Source organism: Lichenostomus cassidix, chromosome 17, assembly GCF_008360975.1.
Source record: "Lichenostomus cassidix isolate B80296 chromosome 17, HeHo_3.0, whole genome shotgun sequence".
NCBI lineage: Eukaryota > Metazoa > Chordata > Aves > Passeriformes > Meliphagidae > Lichenostomus > Lichenostomus cassidix.
This window is the reverse complement of record NC_139497.1, coordinates 4,391,318-4,409,735: the sequence shown is the minus strand read 5'-3', so window position 1 is coordinate 4,409,735 and position 18,418 is coordinate 4,391,318. Positions and strand designations below refer to the sequence as shown.

Genomic DNA, 18,418 nt, shown 5'->3' with positions numbered 1-18,418 from the left:
GGGATCTCAGAATTTATCATTAAAGATGGACAAAACCCTCTATGGCTGTCAAAGGATGTGCCATATAGGATTGTAATAAGGTTCAGCCATGTGTTGCAGTCAGGACATGCCCACACTTGTGTCTGTTTGGTGGTGGTGGTGCACTCCCAACTGTGTCGTGAACAGGCTCTTGAGGACTTGTTTTCTCTTCTGCAGCAACCCCTGAGTTTCACACTCAGGATGTCTCTGCTGGCTATGTGGAAGAGGAGACTCCTGCCCCAGCAGCAGCAGCAGCCCAAAGCAGCAGTGAGGAGGAGCTCAGAGAAGCTCCCTCGCCAGCACAAGAATTCAACAAATACCAGAAGTCTCTTCCCCCACGATTCCAGAGGCAGCAGCAGCAGCAACAGCAGCAGGTAATAGCTGTGAGCTCACAGCCCTCTTTTCTGGACTCCCACTAAACCATTGGGTTGGCTCAGTTTTCAACACCATCTGTCTTTGGGTTGGGAGGAGATAAATGAGGTTTTGCCCTGGCCTTTTTCAGTACTTCTGATCACTGATATATCCTGTCTGATTGGGTTAAAAGGTTCTATATGGGCTTAATGAGTTTTCTGTGCACCCTGTGATGCTGGAGCTATTGTGGGCAGGGCTCGGCCTGGTTTGTCACTTGCCTGAGAGAAAAATACAGTACTGTCAGAAATGTTGACTTGTCTTGCACGGTTGTCTGGGCATCTCCTGACAGTAGGAACTCTTAAGGACTGTGTGGTTTGTGGACTGCTTCTGGACTGGGAGGGAGTTCTGGAGTGTCACACTTCTCATTCCACCTCCTGCCTTTGCAGAGAGCTGCTCCTTTGGTCTCTCATCTATTCCCTGCTCGGGTTTTTTCTATAATGCTCTTTCAAGTCATTGTTTTCTTTGCATGGTAAAAATGTTTGGTCTTAAATGTTTCATTTTTGTTGCATTGAAAACCCTTCTGGGGCACTGAGACATCAGCTGAACTAACTGCTTTGTGCATCTTGCATCTTGCCTGACCTTTCAGTGCTGTATGTGCCCTACGTGCTGTGCAGCTCTGGCTGCAGATGCAGTGAGCCTCTCTTGGGCAGCAGAGCCAAACCAGGGGACAGAGTACTCAGGCTTCAGATAATGCAAAGTTAATTGCCATTCTTCATAAAATAACCACTTGAAATGTGATATAATCAACGCTGCTGCAGATCTTAGTGAAGAGCTCACAATTGGCTTTTGCTTGGAAGCTCAGTAATTGCTCTTTTATGGATGTTCCCTGTGCTCACTGCTCGGCAGTTGACATTTTCATGATTCAGATGTACAGCAGCAAACGCTGCTTAATGTTACTCTTGAAAAGAGATGCTCTTAAACTAAAAAGAATTGGATGTCTTTCCTGTCATGCTAATAATACCACAGGTCATTGCTACTGGAAGAACATGAAATTTTATTTTATTTTCTCTTATCCTCTGTGATTTTAGTATGTATGAGGTAGTGCATGTTTTGGCTGGCTTGTATTGCTGCTTTGGTAGCTCCATGAAAAGAACAAAAATGGAAAAGTGTTAGTATCATGAAGGAAATCTTTTCTCCAGGGTACCAAAGGACAAGATAATGCAGATAAAATCTTTGCATTTATCAGAAGCTTGCTGTTAGGATGTGTCAGGTTCAGATTTAAGGGTGTCTTTTGCTCTGTACTTGGGGATCGGCTTTTTAGTAAACAGCTGTAGTATCTGACACGTTGTAAGCTTAGCAAAAAGAGATGGTGGCAAGTTTGACAGGTAAGTAGATGTATTTCATGTTAATTGAAGCTGTTTAGTGTTTGAAAGCTTTCTTCAGTACACAAAACACCCTTCAAATCTATATTCTTTTTGGACCTTAGCAAAAGTTAAATGTCAAACCAAGTTAACATCATGACAGTCCTCAGCTAAAGGAAGGTGGACTGGCCATGTGGGAGATGGGAAACAACCTGCAAGTACCAGCCTGTCTCTGGAGGATGCACAGGAGACACTGTAAAATATTAATAGCTCTCTTAATTTGGTTTAGGTTGTTTTTGTCTAATCTGTTCAGCTCATAGGGGTGGAATTAATACATATATACACTAAATAAATTACAGTTGCATTTCTTGAAAAATGCAACATCATCTAAAGTATTTGGTTCCAGTTAGGAAGTGGTATTTGATGGGAAAGTGTCCTATATTCATAGGAGCATTGAGAAGATGTTTTGTGGTCTTAAAGCTGATCCTTTGTGTTTGGTCACATAGCCTGGCCCACAGTGGTATGACAGTCTGGCTGCTCTGGTATTTACAGAGGAACAACTGCCATCTTCCCAGTTGGTAGTGAATTGCCCCTCTGTGCTCCACCCTCCCATCCGATTGGGGATTGAGCCTTTGGGTGACTTGTGTTTTCCTTTTGCTGACCAGTATGTCAGTGACATTCCTGTCGCCACAAGCATTCTCCAAGGGCCTCTCCTCTCCCCTGCAGGAGCAGCTGTACAAGATGCAGCACTGGCAGCAGCAGGTCTATCCTCCCCCATCGCACTCCCATCCCCAGCGGACGTTCTACCCGCCGCACCCGCAGATGCTCGGCTTTGATCCCCGCTGGATGATGATGCCCTCCTACATGGACCCTCGCATGGCCCAGAGTCGCACCCCTGTGGATTTCTACCCTTCAGCCCTTCACCCTTCAGGTAAGGTGTTCTCAGTGTTTATCTTGGCTGTTGAGTTGTTCTGTATCTGGAAAGTTGCTGTGTGTCTTAACCTCTGTCCAGGCTTTGCGTCCTGGGTGGCGTCTCTTCTCTAGGAATGAGAAAGTTGGTTGCAGTGGGAGGTGCTGGCAGACTGGGAGGGAGGAATGTGTCTGTCCATTCCTTGCACTGCAGTGGGGTACCTTCCCTGACTGCTTTGTGACCTTAGCAGGTGTGACTGATTTTGCCTGTTGGAGCAGAAGGATCAGTTTTGGAGTTACTGTAATCATGTGAAATCTTAATAGACCCCCTTTAGGAAATGTGATGGAGAAACGCTGTAGTTCCTGAACTGTGAGCTCTTTGCACCTTCCTATCTTGTTACTAATCTTCAGAGGTGTGAATGTAAACATCAGGATGTATAAATCATTCCCTGGAGTTTGTGGATTGCTGGATCCCAAGCCAGTGATGCTGTGTAGCGTCTGTGTGGGCTGGGCTCTGAGAGCTGTGTCATCTTCTGTATCACTCTAGGTGTATTTCCCAGCTGTGCATTTCCAAGCACAGGCTCCCCTTTACAAGAGAGGTTTCCATGGCTGCAGTCACCTGCTGCCTGACAAGGAAGGGGGAGTCAAGCTAGGAGATTGTTAAATTCTTCTTGTCTGTGAGATCCTAGTGCTAATGGCATGAACTCTGTCGCGAGCAGGAATTATGAAGCCCATGATTCAGCAGGACTCCATTGGCGGGAGCAGCTGTCGGTCTGAAGATCAGAACTGTCAGGCAGGGCAGGCAGAGAGGAAAACTGCTCCCTTGGATCCTGTGCCAGTGTGGGGCCAGGACAGCTACTCATCTCTGCAGAGCAAAGGATACTCCCTGTCACATCAAAAACAGGCTGACAGCATGAGCATGGAGGGGCTGCATGCCAGGTGAGTGCAGAATTCCCCTGTCCTCATACATGGTGGGATGGGAGGTGCTGCTCTAAGTCATCCACTGTGGAGCTGACCTGAAAGACATCTGTGAAACAGGCCCAGGTATTGATCTGTGAGCATCTTTACACTCTTGAGTGTTTTTGCTGTGGAGGTGTTTACAGACTGAGCTGTTCAAAAGTTTTCTGTCTGACCAGCTTGGAGCCTGTTTGGAGCCAACTTGTCACCTACATGGGAAGGTATAAAAAACAATGAGTCAGAAACTTTGATGCTTTCTAGTTTGTCATCTACCTTTTTTGGCCATTCCAAAACCAGTTCTTCATTTTCAGATCTCCACATTGTTGGAGGTTGAATCTCCCTTTATTTCTTAAGTTTGCTGCCCATCATAGGAGCCATGTTCTTCATTATGAATTGATTTAACAAACCAGGCAGTACAGCCTGGGGCCGCAGCAGCTCTGCCCAGCATTCTGGTATTTATAGGTTCATTGCTTCATGATTTAGCATAAACCCCAGTTTGTTTCTTTTCACCACTTGTGTCCAGCCTGGGCCCTTGGAGATATGCTATGCTCTGCATTACCTGACTTTCCTTTGTTATTTGTTTTGTTCTCAGGAATGAAAGTTACTCTGCTTCTGGAAGGCCAGAGAGTCTGAGCACTCAGAGAGATCTCTTTGAGGAGAGAGGGGAGGAATATTTGAATGCTTTTGACAAGAAGGCCCAAGCAGACTTTGACAGTTGCCTGTCTTCTCAGAGGATAGGCCACGATCTCTTGTTTCAACATCAGGAGAGTGTGCAGGAAGCCTGTCCTGCTGGCAGCCGCCATGCAAACCTGAGGTGTTCGCCCCTCGAGTCTGATTTCATCCAAGCAGAGAAGAAGCCTGAATATAATGGTTGGGATATCAGCCACCATCAGAAACCTGCAGAGACAGCAGCAGAAGTTGCTCAAGAAGTGCCCCGGGATGAGCAGTCATTCAGTGCTGACCCATGGAAGAAGGAAGGAGCCAATACCAAACAGGCCACGGAAGAGACACCAGAGTGGGCTCCTGAGAGCCGCAACACCAGCGGGCAGCAGCAGGAGCAAATGGGGAGAACACGGCGGTCAGGCCCCATTAAAAAACCAGTCCTGAAAGCCCTCAAGGTGGAAGAGAAGGAGAAGGAGATGGAGAAGGTTAAACTGGAGGGAGAGGACAGCTCACGCCCACTGAAGGAGAAGGCAGCTGTTCAGAAGGTAGAAAATGAGACAGATGACTCTGCCGCCTTGCTGAACTCCACACGTTACCTGTTGGATGACAAAGGTTCTTCCCAAACCAGCCTTACACGAGAGGCTGAGAAATCCCAAGAAGAAGAAGAGGAGGAGGAGGACGAGGAGGAAGAGAAGCCAGAAAGAACCTGGGAGAGCAAACTATCCAGAGAGAGCAGTGATCTCCCTCCCACAAAAAGAAACAACTGGATCTTCATTGATGAGGAACAAGCCTTTGGTGGGAGAGGCCAAGGGCGTGGGCGAGGGAGAGGCTTCAGAGAGTTCACTTTCAGAGGCCGAGGCACAGTTGTGAGCACCAGGGGGGTCTACAACAACCAGAGGAGCAGCCGGGGCCGAGGGCTCCGGGAGTTCAACCAGCCAGAGGACTTCCCCAGAGGCAAACCAAGGCGCAGGATTGCCAGTGAGACACACAGTGAAGGGTCAGAGTACGAGGAGCTCCCCAAGCGTCGCCGGCAGAGGGGCTCCGAAAACAGCAATGAAGGCTCTGTGCTGGACAGGGAGGACAGTGATTTGAAAAAGGGAGACTTCAAAGAGTCTTGGAGGTCAAACAAAATCTATTCAGATGATCACAATAGCCTGGATCCTAAGATGAGGGCTCCGAGAGCCTTTGGGAGATCACTGCCACCAAGACTGAGCAATTCTGGATATGGGCGAAGGGGGTTCATGGGTAAGGAGCCCACCCAGTGGCAAGGCAGGAGTGGGGCAGGAGGGTGGCAGGAGTACAGCCACACCTCTCCATCAGACACTTTCGGGAGCAGGCAGCAGTCCGACAGGGACTACATTCAGGATTCTTACAAACACACGGATTCCTTCTCCAGCCGTGTTTTTGACGAGGGTCATCTGGATGACAAAAGGCACTTTTTCCAGGAGGATTACTCAGCAGATCAGGAGAACATAGAGAACAGGCCCTTCAGGAGGCGGCGTCCCCCCCGCCAGGACAAACCGCCACGGTTCAGGCGCCTCAGGCAGGAGAGGGAATCGGTTGGGCAGTGGAACCCTGAGGAGGGAAGCCCCAACCTGCTGCCCAGCCAGTGGCCAGGCAGACCCAAGCTGAGCACTGCAGAGAAGAGCAGCATCTCAGGCAGACGCTCTCCTGAGCTGTCCTACCAGAACTCCTCAGACCATGCCAACGAGGAGTGGGAGACAGCGTCCGAGAGCAGTGACTTCAGCGAGCGGCGTGAGAGAAGAGATGGAGTTCCAGAGAGTGAGAGCCAGCTGGAAGGTGGCCTCGGCACTGGGAGCTTGGGAGAGAAGAGGGAACTGGCAAAGAGGAGCTTCTCAAGCCAAAGGCCACTGGTAGACAGGCAGAGCCGCAAGGCTGAGCCAGCAGGGTTTGCAGAGCAGTCGGTCAGGACTGGTGTGGGAGCAGCTTCCAGATATGAGAGCCAGCAGAACGGGACCCTGATAAAGAGCAAAAGGTAAAGTTGCTTTCTGATCTGTGATCTGATATGCAGATGTTGAAGGAGTGGATGTACACGCTGTGCGTTTTCTTCTTGTCACTGTTACTTGTGTTCTAGTGACAAAACTAAATCCTTTCCCTTCTTGCTTTGTAGGTCTCCAGAAGAAGGAGGAGGCCTTGGCAACACTAGTGGTGGGAGCAGCCACTCCATTTACAGCTTGGATAGGGCCTCCCATGTGAACTCAGAGAGTGGTGATGGGCCAGGCAAAAAGACAGAGAAGGAGCACAAATCCACTGCACAAAGACCAAGTGAGAAGGGAGAGGCCTTGTCACAGTTTGAACTGAGTTATGGAAGTGAGTGTCTTTAATTCATTTGTTTCTTTAAGAGGGTAACACATTGTGGATGACTTCAAGCCAGACTGATTCAAGCCAGTGTAATTTTGAATATCAGGTTAGGGGCTTTTTTCCATTTATTTACAGAAACAAGAAAATTCTTGTGTATCTGAATAGAAAAACATGGAAGGTAAAATTGTTAAGTTTTAAACACAAACTTCTCAGCGAGTTCTGATGGTATCTCTAATGTTTCTTCTATAGAAAGTTTGGTTTTATCGGTAGTATTTCCATCTTTCTCTCTAAGATGTTAATGTATTTTGGGCTGGAAATTTATGTTGTGTGAAGGAAGTTGACAGAGCATCCAGAGAGGGGAATTTGAGGCTGAGCTGATGGCAGGAAGGCAAGAAATTTTCTCTCTGAAAAGAGAATTACCTGAGTTACCACACATATCTCCCATTCCCAAGCTCCCCAGCTGAAATGTGTTCATCTTGAAACAGGAGGCAGCAAAGTCCTGCAAGATAAAGTGACTGGTAGATGGCTGCAGACTATCATGATTTTGTTTCCAAAATGTAGCTGCAATGTTGCTAGATGAACTTACTCATTGTAGCATGGATCCTCTTTGGAGTGCATGCTTTAAATTATTGCAGTTATAAAGCTTTAAATGCACACATATGTATACTGTTTTTTCTCCTGTGTGCTTTGTTCAGGTACCATCATTGATAATCGGGTGTCGAACACAGCAGAAGAGAATGAAGTTGGTTCTATGGCAGGGGAAGGCTTCATTGAGGTTCTTACTAAAAAGCAACGTCGTTTGCTGGAAGAGGAGCGAAGGAAGAAGGAGCAGGCTGCTCAGGTGAGCAATGGAGGGCAGAAAAGTTGGGCCTGTTATGTCGTTTGGATTGCAGTCAGAGAAACAGGTCCCCAGAAAGTGTATTAATAGAAAACCACGCAGTTTACAGTGCCAAACGAGTACAGATCCTGTATTGGACCCCATAAACATATTTAGGGCCACTGGTCTGAACAGTAGAGTTTGATTTCTGAGTGTTCTTGGCTTGCAGCAGAATTGTTAATTGGGAGTTAAGTTTCTAGAGTGGTCTTCATCCAAAGCAGCTTGGCTCATTAAGCCAGCTGCTGGCTCTGGTTGGTGGGAGGTTGAGTGCCAGGAGCAGTGCTGGGCTTTGCATTCTTGCTGTTATTGCCAGAAGAAAACCTCACACTGCAAAAGGTGGCTTTTTTCAGTCATGTTAGACCAGGGGAGCCTCCCTGTCTGACACCTGTGCCTTCCCTGTCACAGGCGCCAGCCAAGGCCCGCGTCCTTCAGTCGCGCATTCCACCTCGATTTGCTAAGAAGCAGAACAGCCTGTGCTTGGAGCAAAGTGATGTAACAGTGTCTGGAAACAGCCTGGGCACAGAGATCTGGGAGAGCAACAGCCCAGGTAAGTTTGGGTCTGTTTGTTTCAAAAGATTTCACAGAGCTGGGGAGTCCTCTGGGGTATGCAGCAAGGGATGGGGTCCATGCTTCAGAAGAGACAGCCTTCTCCTGTCTGATGCTGGAAGTAGGAGAGGAGCTAGCAGCTGTATGGAGTAGCATCTGTTCTAAGCTTTACTGTTCAGCCATCCTGCTCCTGTTGCTGGCCATGTCAGTCTCTGAATCTATTTCGTGGGGCTTTGTGTTACGCTGAGATCCTGCTGTACAGCATTTTCTCGCCGGTTGGGCTCTACCTAATTAAGATGTTTTCTTATTTTGTGTTCTTACATTTTCTGATCTCTAGCCCTGAACAGCTAGTACCTTCCTTGTTTGTCATGTCTTTCTCATGTTGTTGTCACGTATTCTAAGAAACCTCCTCCCTGTTCTCCACTTTCACTCCTCATACCCTGTGTTCTCTACTGCATCATGTCTCAGCTGTCTGGGCAACACTTAAGTTTCTGAGGTGGTGAAAAAGCCTTTCTCATGTCTAGAAATGGAAGGTTAATGGTGTAATGTGTACAGGGTGTGCTCACTGCTGTGTTTCAAGCAGCTGAACCATGCCCTCCATTCTCTTCCAGCACTTTCTGTTCAGTCTCCTGGCAGTGATTCCTGGAGCAAGCCTGTAAATACCTTTAATGGTACTGAGTCTAGCACCACTGAGGTAAGTGGCACCTAATGTGCCCTTCAGGTATTGTGTGTATAAAGTATTAATGCAGGCGGCTTTTATGCTTCTCATTGCTCCATCTGTGCTTAGTGACTCTCAGCTCTGCTTGTGCCATTTTAAACTGTCTCTTTGCAGTTATAATTTGAGCTTGATGCTGCTCAAATCTTGACCTAGAGAGCTAGGTCTAACCTTGGCCTAGAGAGCTAGAAATCTGGAGTGTAGAGCTATTCCAGGGTTATGCTCATCACTGGACGCAGACTGTGGTTGAGGAGGGTGAAATCCCATAGGTCCTGTTGAGCCTTGTGCCCGTGAGCAGTGTGTAGCTGTAGCCTTAACACAGGGAGGGCACAGGAGTTCCTGAACACTTCACCTCTGGACACCAAGAGTTCAAATTTGGTTTGGGTCACATGTGAAGTGAGTTTGGCAATCTCAGCCTAGTTGCTCTGGGGGACACCTTTTCCTTACTCTGAAGCCATGGTCTTGTTGGTGCATCAGTTCACCTGTCTGAGAGCTGTGTAGAGCTGAAGGAGCAGCCAAGGGGTGCTGCAGGTCAGGCCCAACTCCTTTGCAGTTAACCAAGGCGGTGATTTGAAAAGGGGACTTGGTGTTGCTGTTTTCTGGGGTGTTTTTTCCTCGGTGGCGCTGTGTCGGAGTCCGGGGCTTTAACACATTTCGTGCTTTGCATAGCAGGGATTTAAAGGCAGCCAGGGGGATAGTGGCATTGACTTGAGTGCGGAGTCTCGGGAATCCTCCGCCACCTCCTCTCAGCGCAGTTCTCCATATGGCACCCTCAAACCAGAGGAGATGAATGGGGCTGGCCTGGTGGACCCAAAGCCTGACTGCCAGAAGGAGCAAGTGCAGAAGCAAACTGATAAAAAGGTAATCTGGATTTGCAGCCAAGCCAGAGCGCAGAGTGAGAGACCTTGTGAAGTGGTTGTGTTGTTCTTGATAGCATTTTTAAGGCTTCAGGTTGGGTTATTCGGTCTTTGTGTCTCAGCCTCTCTGCTTTCCTGTTAAGGATTCAGATCAAGGCTCAGGACAGAACAAGGAACACAAGCCTGGACCAATCGGCAACGAACGCTCCCTGAAAAACAGAAAGGGTTCGGAGGGAACGGAACGGCTGGAAGGGAATATTCCCCCTGTTAATGGGGTGGAAATTCACGTGGATTCTGTACTTCCTGTGCCACCCATTGAATTTGGAGTAAATCCTAAAGTGAGGATTGAATTTAATTTTATCTTCTTGGTGATTTGAGCTTGTTGAGACATGAAAGGTGATTTGAGGCAGAAGGATTATTTAGAGGAAGCTTCCAGCTGTAGATTTGCCTTTAGATTTCACTACCTGACGCTAACCAGGTACTCAAGATGTCCTGGCAAACATGCAGTATCCACTTGGAAATACTGTCCCAAGGACCAGCTGGGGTGGTAACAGAGCTGAGGGACAAAATTATGGCCATCTAAGCCTTTGTGTGCCTCTGGGGGTTGCTTGCTGCTGAATGCTGAGAAGTGTCTTTTGTTCCCAGCAAAGCTTGCTGGAGGACAGTCTTTAGCTTGTAGTGTCATGATTCAGGCTAGAGTCATTAACCATGAAAAGCAGATGGGTGGCCCATGGACCTGGGTTTGAATTTTGTGTGTTTTGGTTTTTCAGGACTCTGACTTCAGTTTGCCACCTGGTTCTGCCTCTGGCACTGCAGCTAACCCTGTCACCAAATTGCAGGATGCCTTGGCCAGTAATGTAAGTATTTTTTTTGTCTTTTGACATTGATTCATTGGAGAGACTCCTTAGGTAAACCTCAGATGCTTCCAGGGAAAGCAAGCATATTTGCATCTGACTTCACACTTCACGCTTAGGCAGCACTTTTCACTAAAATCCAAAATGTAAATCTGTGGCCTCGAGATACCTTGCTAAAATGAGTGTCACCAGCTCAGAAGTGATGTAGGGAGCAACTCCATTATCACTGTGTCCTGGGTAAAGCCATCTCTGAGATGACCAGTCTCTTCCCCTGAGACACACAAGTGTTGGACATGGCCATGATGCAGATAGTGGCATGTTTAGATCCAGACTGCCCAGCTTCTTCAGAAGGTCTCACTGCAACAGCAAGGCAGAGAACTGTAACTTTCTGGTCAAGCCTTTTTGGAGCTTTCCCAGCTTATTCCAGCCATCTGAATATTTCATTATTCTATGTGAAAGAGTGAACACACTAAAAGCCCAGGTGGTAGCCCATCTGTGGACAGCAATGTGAGACACACACAAAGCTGCTTCTGAAATGTCTTCAAGTTTGTAGGCTGTTTGATTTTTGTTTTGGAGATCTGTCTCAAAAGGGTGTTTCTTTTCAGAAATGGTCTTTCAGAAACAGGTTTTGTCTGAAACTTAGGTAGTTTCTAAATATGGGACAGGAGGGAGAATTCTCCTGCAAATGGAAGTTACTGGATCAAACTGATGTTTAAGTGGAAAGTGGTATAGTTCAGCATAGAGGGGTGTCTTTGCACATAACCAAGGCTTCCTTTATTGGAAGAGCAGAATGGATCATGGTTTTATGTGGTGCTTGACTCCTTCAGTACCACTGGGAACTGAATTCTTCGAGGTGCAGTTAGTGGAGCTGCCCAGCTGAGTCTCTGTCAGCCGTGGTGGCTCATGACATTCTTCTAAGAGTTCACAAATACTCACCTTTTCTGACTCTCCCCTCAGGCAGGGTTAACACAGTCCATTCCCATCCTGCGAAGGGATCATCACCTCCAGCGCTGCATCGGCCTGAACCCCATGTCCTTCCCCACTGCAGACCTTACTCTTAAGGTAAGGAAGCTGAAGGTGTGTGGATACCTTGGCTCTGTGGGCAGAGTAGTGAGGGGTGGAGAGATCTTTTCCAGAGTGTTTGTTAGGTATTGCTAAACCTTAAGTAGCTTCTGTAAAAGTTGTGCATATCTGCTATTCAACGTGAGTGTGTGTTTTAAGTCCTGGATGCAGAAATCCCTGCCAATTGTAGAACCAGGGCAACAGAGCTTTCCTATATCAGTACTGGGTAAAGTGGCTGGTCAGGGATCCTGGGAGCTTCGTGGTGTAAAGAGAGGGGGAAAACCCAAACAAAACCCACCCAAATGTACAAACAACAACAACAAAACCAAGTAAACCAAAACAGCAACCACACCACCCCAAACACAAGAAGATCAGCAAATTCCAAGGGGTTTGAGTGTTTGTGAAGGATTCTTGCCCTTAGAAATTGTTGTGGAACCCCTTGACCTCAGACCTGCCAGCTTTCCACTACATCTATACTACAGAGAATTTGAACTCATAGGACACAGATGAGCAACTCTAGGCTTTGTTATTGCCCTCCCCATTTGAACTGTCTGTAGTTACTGTCCTTTGTTTCCATAGATGGAGTCTGCTCGTAAAGCTTGGGAAAACTCTCCGAGTTTGCCAGAACAGAACTCCCCAGGAGGCGCAGGCTCAGGCATCCAGCCTCCTTCCAGTGTTGGAGCTTCCAACGGTGTCAGCTACAGCTCTTTTGGTGGAGTTTCTATGCCTCCTATGCCTGTGGCATCCGTAGCACCTTCTGCATCTCTTCCAGGTACCTGCAAACTGCAGCAGCATTTGCATTGACTGGTTGGTGTCTGGGAGTCATCCTCTGGTTCTGGTAAATGAGAGTGTGCTGAGATGAGCTTACATGGAAAGCAATTGCCTGGCTGGTGTTTGACAGATTCTTAACAATTCAGTCAAGACAGAAAGAGGGACTGTCTCCCTGCTTTGAAGAATGTGACTGGTTTAAGCTTATCACACAGACAGCTTTGCCTGTGTAGTGGCAGGTGTCTGATGTCTCAATAGATCTTGCATACCCTTCACTGTGTGCTCAGTAGAATAGAAGGGAAGAGACCTATGGCTGAGAGGCTTCAACAGTCCTAATGTCAGTAACAAGCATTCATCTGCTTGTTTTGCCATTGAAATCATATGTTCTGAGCACCTCTTGCTCTTTGTAGGTAATAACAGCTGGCATGCAGCTCACAGAGCTCTGGGAGGGGGGAGGTGTTGCTGTCCTTGAGTTAGAGGAAAAGCTGAAGCTCAGTCATGTTAGTGTGTGTAATTAGGGAGGGCATCTGGAAAGAGGAAATGTACTTGGGTTCTCTGACTCCTAGGTCCCAAAGGGTTTCTCATATATGCACTATCTTTCTCATGTCTCAATTCAACAACAGTGAAATGTGTAATGACTCCATTACTAGCTTCCCCTTGGTAAATAGATTGTTCCAAATCAGGTGATTTCCTTGCTCACATCCCCCCCCCCAGTCTTGCTGCTTAATCCTGTTACTAACTGCTGCCATCATTGGGGTGAATACGGCTTTTAGATCTCATGTGCCAAGGTCTCAAAACACCATCTTTGCTCTTTGTGTCCCTCTTAGCTGCAAAGATGAGATGATTGCAGGGCAGGTTTGTGGCATTTAGTTTTGTGTACAGGTTACCAACTTCTGAAGTGCTAGTGTCTGACTCTTGTGGAGGTAGGAATCTGGGTTTACATTTAGCCTCTTACAGAAAGGTATGGTTAATTCTTAGCAATCCTGAGATTTGGTGTGTGGACTTAGGAGCTTTACAGACTCTTCTGAACGGGTACTATGTTTGTGTTGACTTGCTGAGAGGTTGGAAATAGTCTTGACCTGCAGATCTCTGCAGTGTACTGTGCCTGTATCTCCCCTGTACCTTGAATTTACAGCCTGTCTTTTCTGATGTCCAGGTAACCATATTCCACCCCTGTATCTGGATGGCCATGTGTTTGCAAGTCAGCCCCGCCTGGTCCCTCAGACGATACCTCAGCAGCAAAGCTACCAACAGGTAAGGGAGCAATACAGATTGCAAGTGGTTTTTTAAGGAGTCTTCAGGGTGGCATTTAAGAAATGAGGAGTAATTTTTCCCTTTCATAGCCCGGAGTAACTTAGATGTAGCTCCCTTTAGGTTCCTTGAATGCTCTTTGCCAGTGGGTGTCAGAGGTTAGTGAAACTGAAGGGAGGGAGCTGAGGAGTTGTTCCCCTTTTGCACCACAGTGCCCTTGGACTGGGTTGAACTTAAGCTGATGCTGAGGCCTCTGTGTGAAATAAAGTGACCTTCAGTAAATTCCACAGCCAGTCAATACTGATGAGTAATTTCACTAGTAATTAGGATGGTGATAGGGCTGGAGGGAGCCCTATCAAGGTACAGTGCAGGTAGGTGAGAGCTGGGATTGTCATGTTGGTTGCCTCATAGCCATCAAATGCCTCTTGCAGGCACCAACCTCTGGGTGCCTGTGCAGTGTCTTCTCTGGCAGTGCTGCTGTTCCATGGAATGATGCAGGGTTGGGTGAAGGCTCAGTGGGGGTAATTGTTATGGCAGATTGATTTATGCAGGGAACTGATGGGTTTTTAACAGCCTTGGAGAGTTTCTGGCTCCTCTTGCATCTCTGTCATATTAATTTCTTGTGCAGGCTGCTGCTGCTCAACAGATTCCCATTTCCCTCCACACATCCTTACAGGCCCAAGCTCAGCTTGGACTGAGGGGTGGTCTGCCTGTTTCCCAGTCCCAGGAGATGTACAGCTCCATACAGCCCTTCAGGTAACTGCTTCCAGTTGTCCTTTGCTTGTGGCCTGCTCTCTTTTGTTTCTGATATCTCTGTACATTGATCAGGTACTCCACACTCTTCTTCTCTTTCCCCTTTGTTGGAATTCCTTCCCCTAATAACAGTGCCAGTGTAGGGAGCATGAGAGTGAAAGATGTGAATTAGTACTTAGTACCTCAAAAATGTAAACACTGAGGTTTAAAAAAACCCTTTATATTTGCTAGAGCTGTTGGAATATTTAACTTCTGATTTTTTTCCTGCTTTGCAAAACTGCTACAGACTTTTGGTAACCTGAATGCTCCCTTAACTGCTAATCCACAGGTTGTTGTGTGGGATATTGAAACATAAACACTAGATACTACACAATGCTGTTCTGTTGAATATTTCTGCAACACAAGGACGTGGTTGTAAAGGCTTAAGAGTGGAAGTAAAAAAAAAACATTGTAACTAAAATGGAAAGTGGCATCACAGCTTATTTCTAAGCTGTCAGTTTAGCTGTCTGAGAACTGATTGCAGGCCAGATACGGTTTGGCAGGGTGTGTGTTTGTACAGTCTCCAAAGGTTTTCTGCATAATGACTCGAGGCTGTTTTTCTCCTGCAGGTCTCAGGTGTATATGCACCCCAGTCTGTCCCAGCCCAGCACCATGGTCCTGACAGGAGGCACTGCTCTGAAGCCTCCATATTCCGCCTTCCCAGGCATGCAGCCCTTGGAGGTGGTGAAAACCCAGTCTGGGTCCCCCTATCAGCCCATGAACGGAAGCCAGGCACTGGTTTATGAGGGGCAGATAAACCAAGCTGGTATGGGAGCCTCCCAGATGATGGACTCTCAGCTCACACAGGTTAGGAGCAGGGCTGGTGAGCCACTCCTTTGGTCCAGGCTAATTCACAGCCACTTGTTTCTGAGAATGGGTTGTAACATGCCTGTCTGAACTAAACTCTTTGTAAAGAGGCAGAAGATTTCCTTGAGACACTGTTCTGTGAACCGTGGTTTCACATAAGCAGCACCTTATTTAATGAGATGGTTGCTAATACCTTGTCTGTCCCTGCTGAGATGTCATTTTGTAACTCGGAAGTCAAACCTTCCAGTGCTGCATGCATAGGAGGCCATGAAGTAATGGTTGTCCTAAAAGTACCTCTTCTGAGAGCCAAATCCCAATCATCTCTCCCATCACCTCAGCTTCCAGGGCAACTAGGAACTTGTATTAAAGGCTCATCCGTCTTCTCAGTTCATTTGTCGTCCAAGTCTTATTTACAACTTCTGCTGATCTGGCTGTTTGGCAGAATCCTAACAGAAATTTCAATGTGTGAAAATGTTTTAATAAAGCATGGTTCACATAAAAACATTGAATTCTACTGTGAGCATAGCTGTGTTTTGTGGGCATGTCCTCTGATTCTCTGGAGAAATATAATTTTATTAAACTCATCTTACATTTATCTTGTGCAACTTGTTAAGGTTTATTTTTTGTTTCAGAGGGATTTTTATGTTGTGACTGACGTAAAGAGTTAATCCTGAAAGTAACTTAGGTGAGGAAAATACGGAGAATACTGACAAACTAAGTATTTGAAGAAGTGCTTTATCCATCATAAGGGAGTAACTTGCTTTCTTTTGCCAGCCTTATATTGGTTTATTTGTTCAAAGTGTTGATAGAACATCCCAAATCCAGCAATTGCAAGAAAATCAGAGGGAACAGGAGGCACCTCAGCCCTGAGCTACATTATTTTTTGTAATTTTTCTTAATTATGTCTGTCATTCGTTTGAAGCTCACTGCAAAACATGGAGCTGAGATCCCCATTGCTTTCTCTAGAGGTCCAACCCTCAACATGTTTTGGTGTAAAAGCGTAGGAGGCTTTCTGGTTTGGGCAGCAAAGGTGGAAATGAAGTGCCTGACACTGCGCCGACACTGCCACTGTATCAAGGGAAAACAGACCTGTGAAGTGACCATGAGGAAGACTGGAAAACTGAGCTCTAGGAAAGCCTCCATCCAAGGGCAGTGATATTAACTTGGTGGCATGTTAAAAACCCAGCTGATAAGGGTGTTGGCAGCACTGCCAGAACATGCATTTCAGTGTGAAAGTCCCTCCGTTACAGTGATTTGAATTTTTTCTGTGCCAGACTACACTGTTTGGGAGCTTCTTTTTGGCCAGGCTGTGCTTGCAGGGTATTGGGAGGCAGCATGTCAAACACGAGACTGTTACTGCCATGAGGGTAACTACGTGTCCTTGTCACACAGCTGACAATGCCTGTGCCTGGCTCCCAGCTGCCTCTGCCCCGCTACGGCTCTGGCCAGCAACCCCTGCTTCTGCCACAGTCCATCCAGCTTCCTCAGGGGCAAAACCTGCCTGTAGGAGCTCCCCGAAGAATCCTCCCTCCTGGATCCCAGCCTTCTGTTCTTGCTGCCAGCAGGGAGGTAAGGATTAACTCCTGGTGCTGCTCATGGCATTCAGTAACCCCTCCTGCGTTGAAGTTTTACTCCTTGCTTGTCAAAGGGGAGAATGACGTATTTGGGATCCTTAAATATCCAAGCCAAGGATTGCTGTTAAAATAAAGGAACCCTTTTCCCCTCATCTTCGGAGTGCAAGCCAGCAGTTTTCAGGTTTTGCTGCTGGTCATCATTCTGTTTCCAGGGAGCCACATCCTGCCTTGATCCAGTTTGGAGTCTCCAGTTTTATTACATGTTTACACAGGTTTCCCCAGAGTGCTTGAGGGGTGGTGAGCTCCAGACACAGTTGGAATACTGCCCAGATATTTCACTCTGTTGTGAAGCTTGTCCATTTGAGTAGGTATATTAATGTCATGTCTGGTTTGATTGATTCATAAGTTTGTCTATTATAGGGGAGAGAGCGCACAGCAGTTAACTTCCAGGTTCTGTATTTGCTTGTGCTGCTGGCTTGGTGCTTTAATACAAACAGATTATTTCACTTACAAGCCTCACTTTCTTCACCTGAAAAATACTTCTTTTAGTGGGCACGATGGGGAGAAGGGCAAAGATTTGGCTTAAGTGTTTATATGAAGTAATGAGTGATTTGTGAATGCAAAGATTATACTCTCTCTCACTCATTTTCCTCTGTAGTCCTCCCAGATGGAAATGAAAGGGTTTCATTTCTCCGATGGTAAACAGAGCATGTCCTCCGGAGGGTCTGTTCCATCCCCACACACGTACAGGTGAGAGGTTTACAGAGTTTGGGCTCCTTAGTCAGAATGGGGGCGAAATGTGGTGCACCCATCATCCCTGCACAAGATCCACCTGCGTTTTCGTGTCTGGAATGTGCTTACTTCGGTCCAAATACTTGTATCTAAATGCATGGTCGTGGCTTTCATGTTGGGTGTGGGCCAGCATGTGTATCTGACTTGGTGTTTTGTGGGAAGTGCATAGTTAATTGTTCATGGAGTCTCAAAGACAGGTTGGAGTTGGTGTGTGCTTTTGTTCCTTGTGAAGGTGGGAAATCTGAGAATCGTTGAATAAATGTTTGTGGTCCTGAAGATAGGTGTGCTCATGTCTAGACACATCATGTCATTGAGGCTTTTGGGACATGCAGTTACTTAAACCTTTTTCCTCCTAACCAACTCACGTGTTGTCTTTTGGACTGTGGAGCTCAGTGATCTGCACAGCACAGACTCATGCCCTGTCTATTGCTGCTTTGCTGTCTTTTTTTCTTTCACACATGAATAAGGTTCTCGTTCCGTTGTAGAATTTACTCCATGAATGTTGTCGACTCTTCGATTTCCAGGCCTAGCTCTGCCAGCCCCAGCGGGAAGCCGTCGGGACCAGCAGTGAGCATGGGCTCTGTGCAAGGACACTATGTACAGCAGGTAGTGTACCTGAGTTCTTTGTACAGCCCAAAAATAGCTGCTCTTCTACACTCTTGTGCTTGTGTCCTGGGCTGCAGAGGAGAGGCAGAAAGGCCTGTGTAACTGATGCTCCATGTGGGAGCTGGCATGTTCCCTGCAGGGATCGTGGGTAGGTGGGTGTTGTGTTGAGTCCAAGAGTAATTCTCTGTGATTTGAGTCAGGAGAGATTAGAGGATTACCTGTTCTGCTGTGGAATTTTTATGAGTTACTTGCATTGCTGAGTATGTGAGACACAGATTGTTAAATGCGAGGTGTTACAGGAGCAGATTTGATGTCTTGCATGAATGATGACACCAG

At 46.9% G+C, this 18,418-nt stretch overlaps 1 protein-coding gene and 1 non-coding gene across 13 annotated transcripts in view; both read left to right on the top strand.

Annotated features, from left to right (window-relative positions):
* Positions 1-18,418, top strand: part of PRRC2B (proline rich coiled-coil 2B) — a 46,716-nt gene that overhangs the window by 23,434 nt on the left and 4,864 nt on the right. For 6 of the 12 annotated variants that reach the window (XM_085076979.1, XM_085076977.1, XM_085076981.1 and 3 more), the window contains exons 13-31: positions 196-392; positions 2,457-2,661; positions 3,359-3,578; positions 4,189-6,255; positions 6,391-6,590; positions 7,277-7,422; positions 7,864-8,005; positions 8,616-8,698; positions 9,389-9,580; positions 9,720-9,914; positions 10,347-10,433; positions 11,388-11,492; positions 12,072-12,264; positions 13,417-13,514; positions 14,140-14,267; positions 14,873-15,110; positions 16,503-16,679; positions 17,343-17,434; positions 17,962-18,082. In XM_085076979.1, coding sequence (XP_084933105.1) covers positions 196-392; positions 2,457-2,661; positions 3,359-3,578; positions 4,189-6,255; positions 6,391-6,590; positions 7,277-7,422; positions 7,864-8,005; positions 8,616-8,698; positions 9,389-9,580; positions 9,720-9,914; positions 10,347-10,433; positions 11,388-11,492; positions 12,072-12,264; positions 13,417-13,514; positions 14,140-14,267; positions 14,873-15,110; positions 16,503-16,679; positions 17,343-17,434; positions 17,962-18,082 — 4,886 coding nt within the window. Of the gene's footprint in view, positions 1-195; positions 393-2,456; positions 2,662-3,358; positions 3,579-4,188; positions 6,256-6,390; positions 6,591-7,276; positions 7,423-7,863; positions 8,006-8,615; positions 8,699-9,388; positions 9,581-9,719; positions 9,915-10,346; positions 10,434-11,387; positions 11,493-12,071; positions 12,265-13,416; positions 13,515-14,139; positions 14,268-14,872; positions 15,111-16,502; positions 16,680-16,956; positions 17,049-17,342; positions 17,435-17,961; positions 18,083-18,418 lie in introns of those variants that run through there. The other 6 variants (XR_014855479.1, XR_014855480.1, XM_085076985.1 and 3 more) reach the window with 6 other exon arrangements.
* On the top strand, positions 12,503-12,579 carry LOC146429879 (small nucleolar RNA SNORD62). Its single transcript, XR_014855511.1, has one exon. It is a non-coding gene; the product is annotated as a small nucleolar RNA SNORD62 (small nucleolar RNA).